At 55.7% G+C, this 19049-nt stretch overlaps 1 protein-coding gene across 1 annotated transcript; it reads right to left on the minus strand.

Annotated features, from left to right (window-relative positions):
* Positions 1–5840: 5840 nt before the first annotated feature.
* ANKK1 (ankyrin repeat and kinase domain containing 1) lies at positions 5841–17563 on the minus strand. Its single transcript, XM_087822145.1, has 8 exons — positions 17382–17563; positions 12088–12382; positions 10872–11023; positions 10565–10614; positions 9942–10097; positions 9220–9338; positions 8573–8609; positions 5841–7866 (listed from the first exon to the last, which is right to left on the minus strand). Exons 1-8 carry the CDS (start codon positions 17561–17563, stop codon positions 6563–6565), a joined length of 2295 nt encoding a protein of 764 aa, XP_087678271.1. The 3' UTR covers positions 5841–6562.
* Between the last annotated feature and the right edge of the window lie 1486 nt (positions 17564–19049).

The following is a 19049-nucleotide window of genomic DNA, read 5'->3' on the forward strand; positions in this document are numbered from 1 at the left end:
GCTGTCACGAAGCTTCAAGTCTTTCTGCCAGACAGCAGACTGACAGCTAGAGTGGGCAGGGGGAGGGCTGGGCTCCACCCCTTCCCCCCTCAGTACTTCAGGGCAAAGGAATGAGTGTGGGGCCCAGGAACGCCTCGGTGGGAGTGGGTGGCCCAGGTTCTGGCTCTTTCCCGGGAACCCCTGACCATGGCCCCCCCTTCGTCTTGACAGCGAGATGGGAAAGAGAGAGCCAGAGGCTGGGCAGGCTACAGCCCTCTGACTTTCTCTTCTCTCTGCTTTTCCCCGTGTCTGCCTTTCTCGTAAACCTTTTAATCAAAGGATCGTTCATCTGCCTTTACAGCAGGTGGAGCCTCCCCCATTCCCCAAGAGCACAGCAAGGAGGCACCCTTAAGGAGTAAGCCTTTCTGGTCAAGCACTGCTGGGCACCTTGCCTGTGTCTTCTCAGATGTCCACATGTGACTGCAAGTCTTCAAAGCTTCGGGCCTTTATTCCTCCCCTAGTGGGTTCTGGAGGAGTCCCAGGTGGCCATGGGCTGGGGAGATGTCCTGGGGATTGAGAAGGCTAACAGTGCAGGAAAAGCTGTGTCCCTTCCTCCATCCACCCACCTAGCTGATGCCTTAGTGAATATTTATTGGGCAGCTATTGTGCCGCAGGCCCTGAGCAAGGTGCTGAGAATAAAATGGTGAAGAGGGTGGACGTGGCCTCCACCTTTGCGGAGCTCAGTACAGTGGACAGTGGGTGTTAGTCACACGGTGACTGTGAGAGCTCCGCACCCCAGGGCAGAGCGCTGGCTGGGTGTGGGGACCACTGCCACGGGTGTGGGCTGCCCAGTGCCAGGGCACCATTTACTGAGGTGACGATGATGCCATGGGATGCAGCAGCCCTGGTGGGGCTGGCCTGGAACAAGTAGGTAGGAAACTGGGGAGAGCAGAAGCCTGCTCGGAGGACTTCCTGAAAGGCGGATCAGGAGGTCCCTGGAAGGAGTGACTGCTGATCCTGTTTCCTTGGTGGTCTCAGGACGGAGGGAACCAGGGATGCTGAGGACTGGCCTGCCTTGGGGATTTGCAGTGTGCCCACCTACTTGATCCCTTCTCATACCATCCCTGTCCCAGGGAGGCACATGGCCCAGCCTGTGGCCCACCACCTCTCTGCCCTTCCAGCCCCAGGACCCAAGCGGTGTCTGTGGTGTTAGCTTCCACCTAGGCAGTTCCATGGTGGCCCTCGCCCCACATGACGCCTGTCCTCCCCATGACACCAGAGGCTGGTCCATATGATCCTATTACAGAGGAGAAGCCTCTTCCAGGAAGGGTGGTGGCCTGGGTGGCAGGCTGGCCTTTGAACCCAGGTCTTCTGACTCTATTGCCTCACACTGTCCACTCCACCCATTTCCTGACCAGCCCTGAGAAAAGTGGGAGGAGGCTCCTATAGTCAGAAGATTTTTTAAAAGGGAGATAGAGAAAAAAAATCCATTTAGCACTAAACTTTTAGGATGCCACCCTTGGGTGCCTGTGAATAGCCTGGCTGCTCAAGCAAATGCGTATGTGTGTGTGTGTGGGGGGGGGACATGGCAGGGGGTACAGCTTCTAGGAGGCTTCAGCAGCAGGAGGCCAGAGTCTGGGCACCTCTCCTGTGCCTGGAGGTTTTTTTCTGCCAACCAACTGCCTCTGGGGCATCTGGGGAAGCAAGAAGTGGGAGAGAGCAAACCGTCTTTGGAGGGGAGACCCACCCTGGCTTTTTGGGGTTCTGGGAGTCAGGGAGAAGGAGGTGTCTGCTAAGAACACCTTCCCACTCCCTCTCCCATCCCAGCTCTGCTGCTTGGCAAATAAAGCTGGTGAGAGCTGCTGGGCAGCACACTTGGCCTGGAGGGCGTGGAGAGGCCTCTCACTGCCGGGTGGAGCCGAAGCAGCTCCATGTCCATTGGAAACGCTGCAGGACCACGGTACTTGCCTGGGGCTTTCTCCCATCCTCACCCCTGGTCTCTGTCCCGAGACCTGGAGTGTGTGGGGGGCTGGAGCGAGGGAGGCAGCCTCCCTGGCAGCTGGGGCAGATGCCGCTGGTGAAGTGAAGGATGGGAGTCAGGTAAGGGGAGGGCGGTGGCACCACTCGGGGCACGGGGTGGGGCTGGGATTTTGCAAAAACAAAACTCCGGCATGCGCACCTTCTGGGTTTTCCCAGCCAGGCCCAGCTCCAAACATTCCACCCTGACGGCCCGTGAGAGTGTACTCTGCGGAAGCCGGGCTCCACGCTTTGTCCAGGTCTGGGAAAGCCTGGTGGGCACGAGAGGGAGGAAATTACCTGGAAGAGACAAGTTCCACGGTCTAGAGCAGAAAGAGCTGAACTGCCCCAGCCCTGCCCCTTCCAAACTCAGGTTCCAACCCGCCTGCCCTCCCGCAGCTGCTGTACAGCAGTGAGCAAAGGCAGGTTTCCAGTTGTGAGTACGCAAGACACAGTTCATTCTTGTATTATTATTTGTGGTATTATTTTCCACGCTAACAACTGGAAACCTACTTTTGCCACACCCTGTATTAATCCTCCTGCCCTTCTCTGTGCAGGCTGAGCCCTCACACTGCCTTTGCCCAGCTGAAGGCAGAGTAGGGCCCAACACCAGACCTGGACCCTCCCCTCCCCAGTGGATGCAGACATGGCCGCCTCGCTTTGCTAACACTAACCCAATGTCTGGCTCTTGGGGCTCAGGGTCATCCAAACTATGGACGGTCATCGAAGCTATGGGTCAGCAGGCAAGACCCACAGTGGGGGACCCCGCCCTGCAGCTGACCTGACACTGCTTTAGGTGTGTCCCCAGAGGTGTCAGTATGCCCACACCAAGGCACTGCAGGAGGGCTGCCCCTTCCTCCCATGGGTGTGCCAGCAAAGGAAAGTAGGCAGTGGCTTCTATGAGCATCTTACCAAAAGGCTCCTCAAAGCTGGCTTGCCGGCGCCTCCTTCCAAGGGAAAAATTCTTCTGACTTGGGGGAAACTGAGAAACGAATATGTTGAGTGCTTACTGCTTTCCCTTCTGACCCACAGCATCGGATTCAGTTATGACCAGCAGCCAGTGAGATAAGCATCATGCTGTGAGATGGTACACACAGTCTCAGAAAGTTCCAGCAACCTAGGGTCACACACTAGCAATGGCACAGCAGGATTTTCATCCAGATCCATCTGTCTTCAAAGCCTACTTCCCAGTCCCCCAGAGCTTCCCACCCGGCCTCAGGCCAGCCCGGCAACTACCCTCTGCCCCTTACTTTACAGCCACAACCCTGCAGCCATAGTCTGATTCAGTAAATCTGGATGACAGACCGAGGGAGGGCTGGAATGCAGAAATAAACAAATACAGTGACGTGGCTCATCTGAGCAAGGAGGGTGCTCCCTGAACCTTACCACAGGGCGTGTGGGTACAGAGCGACCGTCTCTAGCCGCCAGTCAGAGAAGGCCTCATGGGGGGGGGGGGGTTTGGCACGTTGGATCTTGAAGAGTATATACTGCCTTGTGGCTGCTTAAATTTAACTTACTGAAATGGAAAACGTGTTTCTTCCATTACACTAGCCTCAGTTCAAGTGCTCAGTAGCACAGGGACCTGGTGGCTCTCCTCTTGACCAGTTGCAGGTAGAGAAGGTTTCCATCCTTCCAGAAAGTTCTGTTGGACAGGCTGGTCTAGAATAATTCCAAGGTTGGGAGTCTGGGTACCTTCAGCTAACAAGAGGGATAAAGGGTGAGGAGCAGGCCTGTGGAGGTCAAGGGAATGCTTAGCTGGGATACAGGGAGTTTAAAAGGTCAATGGGACCTCCATTTGGAGATGGGCAGCAGGAAATTGAGGAACTCCTATCCCCGACCTCAATTTCCCCTAAACAGGGTTTGAAATTCAACTAGACGCCCTCTCCTTGGGAATTTCAGGGGCCTCACTATAATCCAATTCTAAACATCCCTAGGAACCCGCTGGAAGGCAGCTGTTGAAATGGGATGCAAGGTAGATGCTGTGTGTGTCTGTAAGGGTCTGTGTCGGGAAAGGGGGCGTTGAAAGGGACAAGAAGGTGCTAGTAGGCAGTGAAGGGCTGTGTTGGCCAGAGCTGGCCTAAAGCCCCTACCTCAGTTATCTCTTGGAGGAAGGAAGTAGAGGAAGCAGGGCTCATAGGATCTCAACCTGGACCCTGGGATCTTGAGTTGAAATGATTCCTAGGGCTAGTCTTGTCCAAATCTCCATGGAATCCCTGCCATTCATAGGGCAATAGGTGCAAAAGGATCATCTAATTTTCTAACTCCTTTCTTTGTGGTCTTCCCTCAACCTCTTTCCAATAGACTAAGACACACTGTTGTTCCTCTGAGGCTCACTCCTGACCACTCCCTAGACTGACCTGGGCTCCTGGGTGTGAATATGTAGCCCACATCCCTTTTCTGGTTCATTCCCAATCCTCGACTTGGAGCCAGACCCTGGCTTCAGTGCTCCAGAAGCAAACAGCACTGTGCCCCCTCCCCTTCTCTCTTCTGCTCCAGCATGTTCCAGGAACGAGAACTCCCAGGACATTTTCCACTACAAGTCTTGCCTAAGGCTTAGTCTCAGGGAGAACAAGCAGAATGGGCCAGGCGGCCAGCAAGGAGTAGGAGGGTGGGATAGTCTGCTGCGTGCCCCCCGCCCTAGTCCTCAGGACTCCTCACTCATCCAGCCAGGAGGGGAAAAGGCCACCACCCTGGGCTGCTAGCCAGTGACTGTCTTCCTGGGCACACTAAGGAAAGGCACAGAGAGAAACCACAGGACGCCCCCTGGTGGATGTTCTCAGCCCTGGCTGCTCTCCAGCTAACACCCGCTGCTAACCTGGAGATTCTGGTTTAATTGGTCAAGGGGAGAGCCAGGTATTGACTTATTGAATAAGCCCCTCTACACCGCCCGCTCCCCCCCACACACACACCTCACCCAGGAGATTCTAATGTTCTAATGTGCGGGCTTGATTTATAACCACTGCTCTAGGGCACAACCCAACTCAGCGCTGCTCCAAGTGTCTCTGCGGTGGTCCTAGGCAGCAGCTTGGTAGGCTGAAGTGCTCAGGGCCCGTGAGGTTGGTGCCAAAATCCAGAGACCGCAGGATGGGAGACACAATGCTGCGGGATCTGCTGAAAATGACTCATGAACTTGGCATGTAGATGCGGCAACAGGTTTCCTCTGCTTTGCTTCTCTCATCCCACACTGATGTGAGGCTGCTGACTAGTGACCCAGCACCCAGCTCAGAGGGTGGCACACATAGGTGGGTCTGCCAACTGGCTGGGGGTGGATCTGGCCATTATTGGGGCAGAAGGTTCCTTTTCTCTGACAATCACAAAACACCCTGGAGTTGAAGAGCTGCTCCAGCAGTATGAAAAGGTACAGAAGGACAGGATTGGACCCCTAGGTTACCTGTCCTGCCCCCACCCGCAGCCCCGCTCCACCCCTCCCAATGGTTGCCAGCGCTGGCAGAGCCAGAGAGAAAGCAGATGCCAGCTGGCTGCTGAGCCAGGGCTCAGTCACACAAGGTTTGTTCCAGCCCTGTCCCAGCCTGCCCCATAACCAGCAGGACAGGACAGGGCAGCTGATGGGTGGCCAGGCTGTGGTCACGGGAGAGAGCCCTAAGCTGCTGCTGGACAGGAAAGGCCCGCCCTGTGAGCTCCATAAGGAACCCAGATAACCTCCTCCTCGCCATCACCACCCCTCCTACTGCCTGCATCTGCTCCCTGCCACCTCCCTGTGTGAATTCATACACATACTACACACACACACAAGTGCACACACACCCCATACTAACACTACTGGCCCCTATATACAACCTAGCTCCACTGGCCAGTACATCTGTAAAGGGGAGACAAATCCACAGCTTTATTGAATTCGGGGTTTGAACTTAGCCATATAACTGGACACAGCAAAGGAGGGTCAGGGAGATCAGGGACTGAGCACATAGGATCACTCGTGGGCAGGCGGGGCACCACCTTCCTTCCCCTCCTAGAGGCTGTGTGGGAGACCCAGGCACTGGGACCAGGGCCACTGGAAGGTGTGGTCAGTGCAGCAGCAGGGGGATGGCTGGGCTTCCAATGCTAAGCAGAATGTCCTCTGGACTTTTAGTTCCTGCAGCTGTACAAAGTAGTGTCTGTCTCTCCTGGCCCCATCCAGGTAAGGGCTCAAGTCACACAGACCTGAGTTGGGGAGGAGCATTTCTGTCTCCTCTGTGCCACTCTTTGTCCTCAAAGAGGGTTCCTGGGATGCAAAAGGCCCAGCGAGGCCAGGGGTCACTGGCACAAGGTGGCAGGAGTCTTGGGTATGAGAAGGGAATTCACTTTGGGGGCTGGAGTCCAGGTACAGGAGGAGGAGACCGGGGTCTGCCAGACACACACTTGGAGAAGGTGTTGAAAGGGCCTCTCCAAGCCAGGGTCCTTCCCAGCTGCAATCTCAGTGTACTCTTCCTGTCCCTCCATCACCCAGGGGACCAGACTCCTGTTTCTTCTCAAGGTTGAAGGGGCAGGTGGCAAGTACAGGGAAGGGGCCCAGCCAGAGCCCAGCATCACTTCCCCAACCCCTTATGGTGAGGATTCCCCAGGCTATCTACACTTCTGTCTGGTCCTCAGGCTCAGCACTGCCCACAATGGCCAGCGAGGGCTCCTTGCCCTCCAGGAAGGCAATGACGCTCTGCTTTTGGCTCCGCAGGGCCAGCTGCAGGGGTGTGCAGCCCTCCCCAGCCTGGATGTCCAGCTGGGCGCCGGCCTTGACCAGCACTTTGAGGATGGCCATGTTGCCCTTCAGGGCGGCCAGGTGGGCAGGTGTCCAGCCCACCTTGTTGCGGGCACGGACGTCTGCATGGTGCTCCAGGAGGTGGATGACGCTCAGGAAGGCGCCCCTCTGGACCGCCAGGTGGAGGGGCGTCCAGCCTGACTGCTCAGCGGCATTGGGGTCAGCCCCACACTGCAGCAGCGCTGCCACTACCTCTTCCTCCCCGTGGCGGGTGGCCAGGTGCAAGGGCGTCCATTTCATGCCACCAGGAGCCCCTAGGTCTGCGTGGCTTTCAGCCAGCAGGTGGATGATCTCCAGGTGGCCCTTGTAGGCTGCTAGGTGCAGGGGCGTCCAGCCCTGCTGGGTCGGCAGGTCAAGGCTGGCCCCATATCTGAGCAGCATCTTGCAGATGAGGTAGCTGCCCCTGGCAGCCGCGGTGTGCAGTGGGCTGTAGCCATTCTGGTCAGGGGCATCAGGGGCCGCCCCACTCTTCAGCAGGTGTTGGATGGTCCTCACTTTGCCTCGCTCCACAGCCAGGTGCAGAGGTGTCCTCAGGTTCCTCTGCTGAGCATCTAACTCAGCCCCCTGGCCTGTAAGCAGCTTGACCAGGCTGATGTGGCCGAAGTAGGCGGCCACGTGGAGGGGGGTCTTGCCCTCAGCCTCACGCAGGTTGGGGTCAGCTTGACGGGAGACGAGAAGTCGTGCCACGTTCTCAAAGTTGTTCTGCGCAGCCAGGTGGAATGGGGTCCACCCCTCGTGCTCCTGGGCATCCACGTGGGCCCCGTGGTCCAGGAGCAGGCGGGCGGTGCGGTCATCCCCATTCTGGGCTGTGAAGTGCAGCGGGGCCCAGCCGTCCTCATCGGCCAGGTTGGCATCTGCCCCATGCTCCAGGAGCAGGGCACACAGTTCAGGCTGCTGGTCCTGGGCCGCAATGAGCAGGGGTGTGTAGCCGCAGGCCGTCTGGCAGTCCACGTCAACCTCGTGGGCCAGCAGCAGCCTCACCTGCTCCACGCTGCCCTGCGCCACCAGGAAGTGGAGGGGGGTGACCTTGTTCTCATAGACGCGCAGCTCCTCGTCACTGGGGACCAGGCTCTCACTGTCCGACAGCTGCAGAGCCCGCCTCAAGCGGTCTCCTGAGTCTGCCGGGAGAGAGGTGGGGTTGAGAAAGGGCCTCTGACCTGCCCAGAGGTCATCTCGACCACCCCCGGCCTCCCGGAAGTACCACCCGGGAACTGAAGCTGTAGAAGTGGCCTTCCTGACACCACAGGTCTCTGTGAAGGATCCACTGTCTAGAGAACTGACTGGAAGTTCTCCCCATGAGAACAGGCAGGGGGCCTGGCTGCCAACCCTGACCCCATCCCTCAGCATCACGTGGCCTTAGCCAACCCCCTGACTCTGAGCCTCCAGCTCCTGATCCTTAAATGGGGCACAGACAATGCCCACCTCATACTGCCGTTGTGAGGACAAATTACGTAGGTGAGAACTTTCAGAGGGGTGCCTGGCACAAATAAATGCGAGTTTAAAATAAGTTTGTGGAGCTGTGATCTGAACTCCTGAGGCCACTAGGGCCCACTTTTTCCTGCTCTGCCCAGTGGTATATTAGAATCAAAAGCAACAATTTCTTAAAAAAAAAAAAAAAAAAAATTACTGCCAGCCCCCCCCCCCCCCCCCGCCCTCCCCCTAAGATTCTGATTTCATTAGTCTAGGGAGGCCCAGGAATTGTTTTTGTTTTTTCATTTTCTAATTCCTGGGGAGGAGGAAGGGGCCAGGGAGAATGGGGAAGGGCATGGTTTGATTCCACTTTCAGCAGGAATTCCTGGCTCCCACTGTGCACTCCGGACTCACCGCTGTCCGTCAGCTCCAGGCTGACCTCCTCACTGCCCTGGGGAGGGAGAACAGAAGCCACGGGTGGATCAGCGGGGCAGTTCCGGCCCATGCCATCTTCCACTCCTTCCCCCTCTCCAGTACCCTCCACCACTGTTAGGACTCAGCCCACTGTGTCCTCAGAGACCCCCTCCTATGCCACTCCTACCACCTGGGTCTAGAAGAAAACCCTGACCAGTGAGACCCAGCCAGAAAGAGGTGGCCCAGGGCCTTGTGTTCCCTTTGGGCCACACAGAAAGCAGGTGGCTGTGGGGCTGAGCCGGGAACCCACACTAACCAAGGCTGGCTCGCATGATAGGGAATGGACAGGAGAACTGAGTGACGGCACTGATGACCACGGTGGGGAAGCCCGGGGGAGCCGAGGTCTCCCTCTGCAGGACAGGGCTCTGCCTCATCCCACACATGTGAGAAAAGGAAGGCCCGTCTTTCTCAGTGGCTGAGCCACGACCACCACTAGCCCTTAGAGATCCTTTGGACTACTTAGGAAAAGGGGTCTCCAAGTGGGCAGCCTGGCTTGGCTGGCACTGTATGGACCGGGTTCCCCCCTCCCCTTCAGCCAGGCGCCCCTCAGTGCCCACCACGGACCATGCCCAGCTCACAGCACCCACCTCCCGGGGCTGGCGGAGAGACGGTTTGCAGGACACCTTCCTGGCCAGGGCCTCGCTCTCGGGGTCTGCCACCGGGCTCTGGAGCAGGGACAGCAGCATGTCTGTCTCAACAGTGATGTCTGCTCCGTGAGAGAGAGGGAAAGGAGAAGCAGGCTGACTAGCAGTCCTTCACCATTTTGGATACCCTACATTTCTTGTGCCCCCACCCCAAAATCTATTCCTGGGCTCACACACATCTGAGCATGCACAGACGGATGCAGCCTTGCTCAGCGGGGCCACACGGCAGGTCACCGACCCTCTGAGGGTCAGGCCTTTTCCATAAAAGGAGGGGAAGGCTAGGGGGTCTCTAAGATGCTCACATCCACACATGTGCATGTTTTCAGTGATTTCCTGGCCTGGGGACATTTTACAAATGAGGACACTATAACTGGAGAACTGGGAAGCAGCAGAGCCAGGCCCAGCTGCCTCCCGTAACAGGGGCTTCTACTCATTTCCCACAGGGGAGCCAGGCAACTCCCAGACCAGACCACCACAGTCCTCAGCTGCCCTGCCCCGCCCCCACCCTCCCAGCACTGGGTGCAGACTCTGCCCTGGAGCCATGCAGGCCTCTCTCTGCAGAGCCCTCAGGACTGGCCTGGAGCTTCCACCATCTCCTCTCCTGGCCCCGCCCACCCCAGCCCCACCCCACTCCCCATCCCCGGGCAGGGCTGGCGGAAGAGAACCTGGAAAGCAGGGCCTCTTCTTGGGGTCCTGGTCCCAGCAGCGCCTCATCAGGTCCCCCATCTGCTGGGCCTCCCCTGGCCACTCATCGGAGACAGACTGTAGGGAGGGCCTCATGCCCGCAGCCACGCGGATGATTATGTTCACCATGTTGAGGCCTGAGAGAGGAGGCCCAGGCTGTGCGGGTACTGGGAGGGAGGGGCGGGGGGCAGAGGCGCTCTGGGGATCCTCACAGGGTGGAGCACCCAGCAGGGCCTCCATGAATGCATGGGGACTAAAGAGCTAGATTGCAGGCCCACTTTAGGTTCTAAGTCTCTGGTCCAGCTCCAGCCACCTCCTAAGCCAAGACCAGAGATGACCCCACCCTACAGACCTTTGCTGTCCAAAGATAGCAGAGCTGACCAACTGACCTACTTATGAAATTGGCTTTCAACATTGCTGGGTTATCCCAGTTTCCTGATAGTTGTTTCCCTGGCATTCTTGGTAGCAGGGAGGGAGTGGGAGGTGCAGGAGGAGCACATTGAAAGGGGAGGAATCAGAGCTGGAAGCCTGGCCCCCACAAACCCTCAGCCCTCCCACAACCCCTTCCAGGACCCCATCTGAGGATTCCACCGTTGTCTGCTACCTGAATATGGTTTCTTCTGAGTGAGGATGTCCCAGATGACAATCCCGAAGCTACAGATGGGGAAAGTGCTGCCTGAGTGACTTTCTCAGATACCCATGGTCACCAGGTCAGGGGGACCCCATGGACCACACAATCTCAGATAAATCCTCTCCAGCCAGAGTCCCTCTCCATACTCTCCCTCCCACGTGGGTAGAGAGGGCTGGACCTCATCCCTCATGCCTGCCCTGCCCTTTGGGCCATGGGGTCCAGGCAGGGTGGTGATAAGCTACGTCCAGGGTATGGAGATAGAGCCCAGCCTCCCTCTCACCTGTACACATCGTATTTGGGCCCTGGGGCCTTGTTACTCTCCAGGAACATCTCAGGGGGGATGTAGCTGAGGGTGCCCCGCAGAGCTGACCTCTCGATGTACTGCATCCGGGTTGACTGTTCCATCCACTTGGACAAGCCAAAGTCCGAAATCTGGGAGGAAGATAGAAGTGGGGACAGGGGACAACAGTCTTGCCTCCAGAAAACTGCCTGGTGTCTCACCCTTGTCCAGTACAGTGCAGTGGCTAAGAGCATGGGCTCTCTCCCAGCTCTACCATGTAGGACCTGAAGGACCCTGGACAGGTTATTATCTTTTCAGAGCCTCAGTTTCCTCATCTATAATGCCTGGCACACAGTAAGTGCTTGGTAGGTGTGACCTTTATCCAGAGGGACTATGGATAAGCTGCTGTCTTTGGTGAGCTTCTGTTCATCCCATCTCCACAGACCCTGAAGCATTTATACCACGGATAGGTATGCCTTCTTTGCCTCCATCCATTGATTTAGTCACATGCCAAGTGATCATTCCCTGAGTGCCTACTAGGCCGGGTACTGAGGATGAGGCAGCAAATAGAGAAGATGAGAACCCTCACACTTATTACTGTCCTAAGTGGTTATTCAGATAAGGGATAGTCACTAATGAAGACGTTTCACATGATTATATACTTACAGTTGGGGTTAGCAACACAATAAGAGTATTCTACAGGGGCCTGCGGGGCAGATCAGGGAAAACCTCCCTGGGGAGGGGATGTTTAAGCTGAGAGCTGAAAGATGAGTAGTCCTTTGTTAGATAAAGAGGGGAGTGGGGGAGCACTGCTCCTGACAGCGAGAACAGAACATGCAAAAGTCCTGGGGCATAAAAGGAGTGTGACGTGTTTTAGGAACTGAAGAAAACGGCCACATGATCTTCTATAGGGTCATCTCATTTACACACAGCCCCACCTGAAGCAAAGCACGGGAAGGATAGAGATTCTTCTACCCACATTGGAAATGGAAGACTAAGGCCCAGAGGGGGTTATTGCAGGCATCCCGATGCCCCGCTTCATGCTCCAATTTCATTGCTCATCCGCCTCTGTTTTGGGTGTGATTGCCACCTTCAAATTTGTCCATGAAGGAAGCTGCTTAAAACTCTTGACAGGCCAGTCAGACAGGTAGATAATCCTGCTCACCTGGAGGAGATTCCAGAGTAAAAGGGGGGCAGAGATTACCGGGGTTGTTACCTTGACATGCATGTTGCTGTCCAGGAGGATGTTGCCTGGCTTGAGGTCCAGGTGGAGCAGAGGTGGCTTAATGCTGTGGAGGAAGTTCATGGCCAGGCTGGTCTCATGGATGATGCGGAATTTGAGCTGCCAGGAGAGGCTGTGGGTGGGCAGCACCTTCTCCAGGGAGCCGTTGGCCATGAACTCCATCACAATGCCCAGGGGCTGCTTGCACACCCCGTAGATGGACACAATGTGCTGAAACTTGATCTTCTCCATTTTGGACGCTTCTTCGATGAGGTAGTTCACATCAGAGCTGTGGAGGGTGGGGGGGGAGGGGAGGGGGGAGATGGTGGGGAGTGACCCCTTTATTACAAGAGCAACCAGCAGAACACACAGAGTAGGCTTGACGCCAGGCTGTGCAGACCCAGAGGAGCCTAGGGAGCTCGTGGGCTCGAAGGGGAGGAAGGAGAGACCTGAAAAGATGCCCAGGAGGACGCACGGGTTGGGATCTGGGCAGCCAGCAGGAAAAGGCAGACGGCAAAAGAGTTGGCAAGTTTAGGAGAAGTCCGTTCTAATAGCAGTGGCCACAGAAAGCCGGCCATGTATTCTGGCCGCTTGTCTATGTCTCCCCCAGCAGACTGCAGGCCCCCAAGGACTGATGCTATGCCTCCTGCTTGGTTTTAAAATATTATCTATTGCCATTTTGATTATGAAAGTAAGACATATACCTTGTAGAGAATCTAGGGAATACAGGGAGTTGTAAAGAAAAAAATTAAATTGTCAGTATTCTAACCTTCCAAATTTGGCCTCTGTTAATATTTTAGTATATTCTTTTACATACACGTCCAAGGTCTCTGCCTGCCTTCCTCCCTCCTTCACTCCTCTTTCTCCCCATGGTTCACGTGGTGCAGGCTGGTGCGGTAGCCCCAGCACGTCCCTGCATTGCTCCTCACTGGCAGCAGGAACTGCATGTCTGCCTGGTACCGGTGCTCTGGATAAACTGTAATTATTCATGTAGGTGCTCCCCATAGTGCATTACCACGCACAGCACAATACGTCTTGGTTGAATTTAACACAAGTCAAGACTTAAGGGAAGGCCTTAGAAAATAAGCATTTGCAAACCTTCTTGCTCTTATTATTATTATTTTTATATATCTTTATTGATTTCAAAGAGAGGAGGGAGAGAGAGAGATAGAAACATCCATGATGAGAGTCATTGATCGGCTGCCTCTTGCACACCCCCTACTGGGGATCGAGCACCCAACCTGGGCATGTGCCCTGACCAGGAATCGAACCCTGATCTCCTGGATCTTAGGTCAATGCTCAACCGCTGAGCCACACCCAGCTGGGCCCTTCTCTCTCTTTTCACTCAGTGTGTCCACAGAGCAGTGAACATGCAAATCATTACAGATTGTTTGGGGATTGAGACTGAAGGTTAGGGAGAAATGACAGTTTTGAAAGCACAGTATTTGCAAAGTGCTGTTGGCCTTGCAGCCAGAAGCTGCTGGAAATATGCTCACAGGGCCTCCTTGGGAAGCCAGCCAGGTGCTCCCGAACTCCAGGAAAAGCCACCTGCTCTTCCTGGAATCTAGGCAGGCTGGTCAGTCCTGGTTCTCCAGTCCTTGCCTCTACTTCCCTATTGTTCCAGAGAGCTCCCCTCTACCTCTGCAATCTTTTTTATCTGCTCTTTGTGTTCTTTTGAGTTCTCAGGAACTGAGACACCTGGCATGAAATGAAAAAAAAAACAAGGGATCCGAGGGTGCTGGGCCCTGATTCAAATCCCAGTTTCACCACTTGCTCTCCGTGTGCCCTTCAGCAGGCCAGCCCTGCACCTCAGTCTCCTGACTGAGCTGGAACAGGAATTGCACAGCTCCCCTCTGCACCCCGGCTTCTGGACAGCGTTGGTCGTGCCTGTGGTCTCACTCTTTTTCTCATCTCCCACTGCCCCCTTTCATCTGGCTTCTGGTCTCAGCACTTCACAGAACAGCTGTTGCTATGGTCACCAACGACCCCATGTTGTTCTAGTCTATGAACAACTTTTAGTTCTCGGTTTACAGGTCAGATCTCTCACTCTTTTTTTCTCGAAATATTCACTTACCTCAGCTGTGTGCTGACATTCTGCAGGATTTCTGCCTCTCGTTCTGGTCACCTCCTCTCTGCTTCTTGACCACTAGCCCCAGCCCCAGGCCCTCTCCTTCTTCTCACTCTGTGCTCTGTCTCTAGGCAATCTTTGACACTTAACGAGTCTAGAGATTCCCCCCTAAAACCTGCTTCTCCCTCAGCCTCCCTCATCTCAGTGAACGGGGCCTCCATCTCTTAGTCCTCAAAGGTCTTGGTGTCATCCTTGAATCGGCTCTTTCTTTTCTTTCCACAACCAGTCCCAGCACATCCTGTCAGCTCTACCTTTAAAATAAAGCAAGAACCTGACCATTTCTCTCCACCTCTACCCATTGGCATCGTGGCCCAAGCCTCCTGCCTGCCTCTCTGCTTCTCTCCCTTCCCCTCCACCATCTATTCTCAACCCAGCAGCCAGAGTGACACTTTTTAAATGTCAGTCGGAGCATGTCACTACTCTACTCAGACCCTTCCGGGGGCTCTCTTCTCAGTCACAGTAAAAGCCGAAGTACTTACAATGGCCTACAAAGCCCCACATGATCTGTCCCCAGACACAGCTCCCTGATCTTTTCTCCTACTAATCACACCTTCCCTGACTCTGTTCATGCCAAACTGGCCTCTTGCTGCCACTCCACCATGTCAAGCATATTCTCACCTCAGGACCTTTGCATTGCTGTTCCCTCTGCCTAGAATACCTCTCCCTAAGAGCCACATAGCTTGCTCCTTCTTTGTTTCAAATCTCTACTGGAATGATACCTAATTAGTAAGGATTTCAAGTCTATATAAACTAGCAACCCTACCCCAACTCTGGCAATCTTTATCGCCCATACACAGATGGCCACGACATTTCTATTCCTAGATCAAATGTGTTCTTGGAAGATCAGATTACTCAACTCTCCTTAGGTATTCTAATCAAGAAAATATCAAGTGGTTGTAAGCGCTATAGATCAAATTATTTATTTGTTTGTTTGTTTACTTTTTTATTGTCTTCCTCCATTAGATTATAAACTCCATGAAGGGAGAAATTTTGGCTTCTTCACTTGGTGCTTAAAATGAATAAATGTTATCCATGTCTTAGCTCCAATTACGTTTAACAAATGACTCACAAATTTTAATATCGTTAGCTCAGACCTTGACTCTGAAGTCTACTTGACAATTCTTCTCAGCATGCACAGAACTGAACTCATGGCCTTCCTCTCCAAACCTGGGCCTTTTTTCATGTTTTGCTTTGTTAACTGTCAACAATACAATTCAGCAAATATTTATTGAACACCAACTATGTGCCAGGCACTGGGGACAGGGTAGTGAACAAAACAGACACAGACTCTGCTCTCACAGAATAGACATTCTAGGGGATCCTTGTTTCTGTGGGGAAGCCAGGCATCAAGCTAACCTGGACACTCCCCTCCTCACTGTGGGCCCCAGAGCCAACCCAGCACGAAGTTGAGTGGATTTTACCTCCTAAATATTGTGTAATCTCTCCCTTTCACTTGACCGCCAACACACCAGTCTGGACTCTACTAGGCCCCTGCCTGAATGATGGCAACAGTCTCTTAACTGGACCAGCATTACTCCACCCTTCCAATCCAGTCTCCATCCTGCAATTCTGGTCAATTCCTCCCTGTCGCCACCAACCCCACCTGACTGCAAATCCTTCAGAGCTTTCCACTGCTCCCTCTCTCTCAACTCCAGCCACAAGAGCCACTTTCCAGCCTTTACTTAGTGTTCCCCCCTGCCACAGGCCCTTGGCACATTCCATTGCTTCTCCCTGGAAAGTTCTCTTCTCTTTACCTTCTTAACTCACCCTTCACATAGCAACTCAAGTGTAATCTCCTCAGGAAAGCCTTTTTCTGATCTCAGCCAAGCTCTGTTAGGAAGCTCTCACAGAACCATAAACCTCTCCTCTCTTGTGGTACACTCACACTTACACGTGGGTTAGCTGATTAATGTATCCCCCCCCCAGGGGGGGGAACGGGGCAGTGTCTGTTGCACTCATCACTGCACCTCGGGGGCTAGCCCAGCGCCTGACATACAGTAAGAGGGCGCTAAGCATTTGCCAAGGGAGTAAATGAATAGGAGATGAAGGGAGGTCCAGTGAAGTAACAGGTAAATCTAGTATGGGACTCCACACACAGCGGGCACCAATTCCCATGAAGCCCCTCAGCCCACTCTTCCCAGGGGGTTCCCGGGGCTGGGGAAGGAAGGTGGCAGAAGTTACTGTCAGTGTCTAACGCTGTCGTCTGTCAGCGCCGTCTGTTTCCCCTGATCTTTCTCCAAAGGCTGTAGATGATTTGGACAAATCCCGGAATAATCTGCCTCTACTCTACTCCAGAGGGTGTTAAGGGGGGAAGGTGGGTGAGTCGGGGCCGGCTCACTTGCCCTTATTCATGAAGAGGCGGGGGAGTCTGACCATCAGGAAGGGGCTGGCTGGAATGTGTGGGCCCTGACGCTGTGCCCTGGGAGCTTGCACGGTGGACTCAGAGAACAGGACAAAGAGCACCCCCGTGAGATGCCAGCAGGAGATGTTCCCGCCCAGGCCCTCTAATTGAAGGCCCAGGAGCCTCTGGAGAGAGACAAACCCAGTGGGAATGAGGCTGGAGTCCATCAGTGGGAAGGCAGAGACAGGCGGAAACAGTGGGAAAGAGGTGCAGGTGAGAGACTGGGGAGGAGCCCAAGACAAAGGCGGGCGGTGATGGCCGCTCTCCAGGCCTGACCTGTGAGCAGGACCTGTGAGAGCCAGCAAGCGGCTGGACGGGATCCCAAGCCCAGGCCTCCTCCAGCCTGCACTCCTGGGTGGGGGGCCACCGGAGGTGGCTGTGAGAAAGGGGACATGCTTCCCCAGGTCACCGAGCATCACTGAGCCAAGGGCCACAGCCTCCCAGCCGGCCCAGCCCTGCCTGCCCTGAGATTTTGAGGGTGGGTAGGAGGGTGGCAGAGGGCCACTGAGAGCAGTCCTCACCACCCTGCACCCGGGAGGAAGAAGGTGCTGGGAAGGGGGCAGGACCGGTTCGGAGGGCAGTTCCCTGTGGGCTCCGCGCACAGGAGCGCGCCCGCTGCACTCAGGCCCAGGGCAAAGCCACGCCGGGCTGGGAGCCGGCCCGGGGCAGAGCTCGGGAACGCTGGGGCAATCCTCGGCCGGAGGCCCCTCCCCCGAACCCCTGCGCCCCGTTTCCCCTCCGCGCGAGGCGGCGCGGTACCTGGCGGCGTCCGGCAGGAGGCCCGGGCAGCACTTGACGGCGAACTGGGTCCGCCAGCGCCGGTGCCGCGCCTGGAACACCTGGCCGAAGCCGCCGCTGGCCACCCGGCGCCAGTCGTCCTCGAAGTCGTCCCGGGCGAAGACGGCGAGGCTGCCCAGGCGCGGCGCCGCGCCCTCGGCCATGGTCCCGCCGCCCTCGGGCCCGCGCGCACGCCGGGCGCGCTCGTGCCCTGGCTGGGACCCGAGAGCCGCGCGCCGCGCCCAGGAGCCGCCCGCCCCGCGCGCGGGGGGCCCCGCCTGGGCCGGCCCGAGGCTGCCTGCGACCCCGCCTGGCAGGAGGGCGTGTCCCCCAAGCACCCCGGGAGGCCGCCTCCCGGCCCCATCCCTCCCCAGCCTCCGCCCGCGATTCCCGGAGCCCGGGCGGTGGGGGCGGGAAGCCCGGGAGGGAGGGTGTCCCCAAGGTGGAAGCGGGGGTCTGGCCCAGAGGTTGGCGCGGCCTGATTCAGACCCAGCGCTGAGGGGAGGTTCATTTATTTATTCAGGCCGCTCGTGCGCTGAGGGTTCCTGAAGGGCTCTGCTCCGTGCGAGGGGGTCTCTGCAGTCGAGTGTGCCCCCCCTCCCCCCAGGAAAAAGTTGCCCTGGGGATTTTTCTGCTCTGAATCCCTCGGCCTGGCTGGCTCAGTGCTTCCTTTGTTGTTGTTGGGTTTTGTTTGTCAACCAGCCTTGATGTGCTAAAGGTCACCAAGAACAGTGGGGTGAGAAGTGGGGTGTAATTAGGTCTCTAGTTGGGTCTCTGGTTGGGTTGATTAAAATCTATAAGCTTGGAAAAGTAGTTGGTTGGTTTAATGGAGCTCTGAAGAATCAAAGCGGTGCATGAAAAAAGGAGTTTGAAAATTTCACAGTTTTAAGACAGACTTAATTTTTCATGATTTTCCCAAAGCCAGTCATGATATTTATTTAACTTATGGTCTTCAGGGTGTCCCTGCTTCCACTCATTGATGCAAAAAAATTCGGTAGGAGTCATTGCCGTATTTGCCAGTCCCATGAAGCTCAATCGGATATCTCCCTGCTGTCTGCAGGGAGCACCCCCACCTAGCCCTGCTCTCAGCCCCATCCTCAGAGGGATCGTGCCTTGTCTGGGGTTGGCCTTGAGGGAGGTGGACTCCTTGGCCCAGTTGGGGGGGGCGGTGCGGCTTGCTGTGAGGCACCAGAGATGAGGCTCAGGGAACAGGGGGAGCATGATTCCTGCCAGACTCCCAGGTCACAGAGTAGGTGTGATGGTGATTCACAGCCACCTCCAGGGTGAACTCTGGCAAGAGGAGACTGGCCCGGAGACTGCTGTCAGAAGGACCAAGGATGGCCACTGCTGAGCATTAACTTTGTCCCAGAATCAGTAGCTCTTTTGCCTATGGTACAGATGTGATGGCAGATGTGATGATCCTGTTTATAGATGTGGGAACTGGGCTTGAAAACAGTAAGCAGTGAATGGCCACATAGCTAGTAAGTGGTGGTTGAGATTCAAGCCCAGGTCTGCTCGGTTCTTACAGAAAGGGTTAGGCATGGGGGGCAGGGGGTAGCCTGTTAAGAATATGGGGGGGGGGCAGAGGAATAGAGTCATGCTCCCTGAAAGAGGGTGGAGGTGGTGGAACCTGAATCTGGAGCAGGAGGC

This window comes from Miniopterus natalensis, chromosome 11 (genome assembly GCF_054644295.1).
Source record: "Miniopterus natalensis isolate mMinNat1 chromosome 11, mMinNat1.hap1, whole genome shotgun sequence".
In the NCBI taxonomy this organism is placed as follows: domain Eukaryota; kingdom Metazoa; phylum Chordata; class Mammalia; order Chiroptera; family Miniopteridae; genus Miniopterus; species Miniopterus natalensis.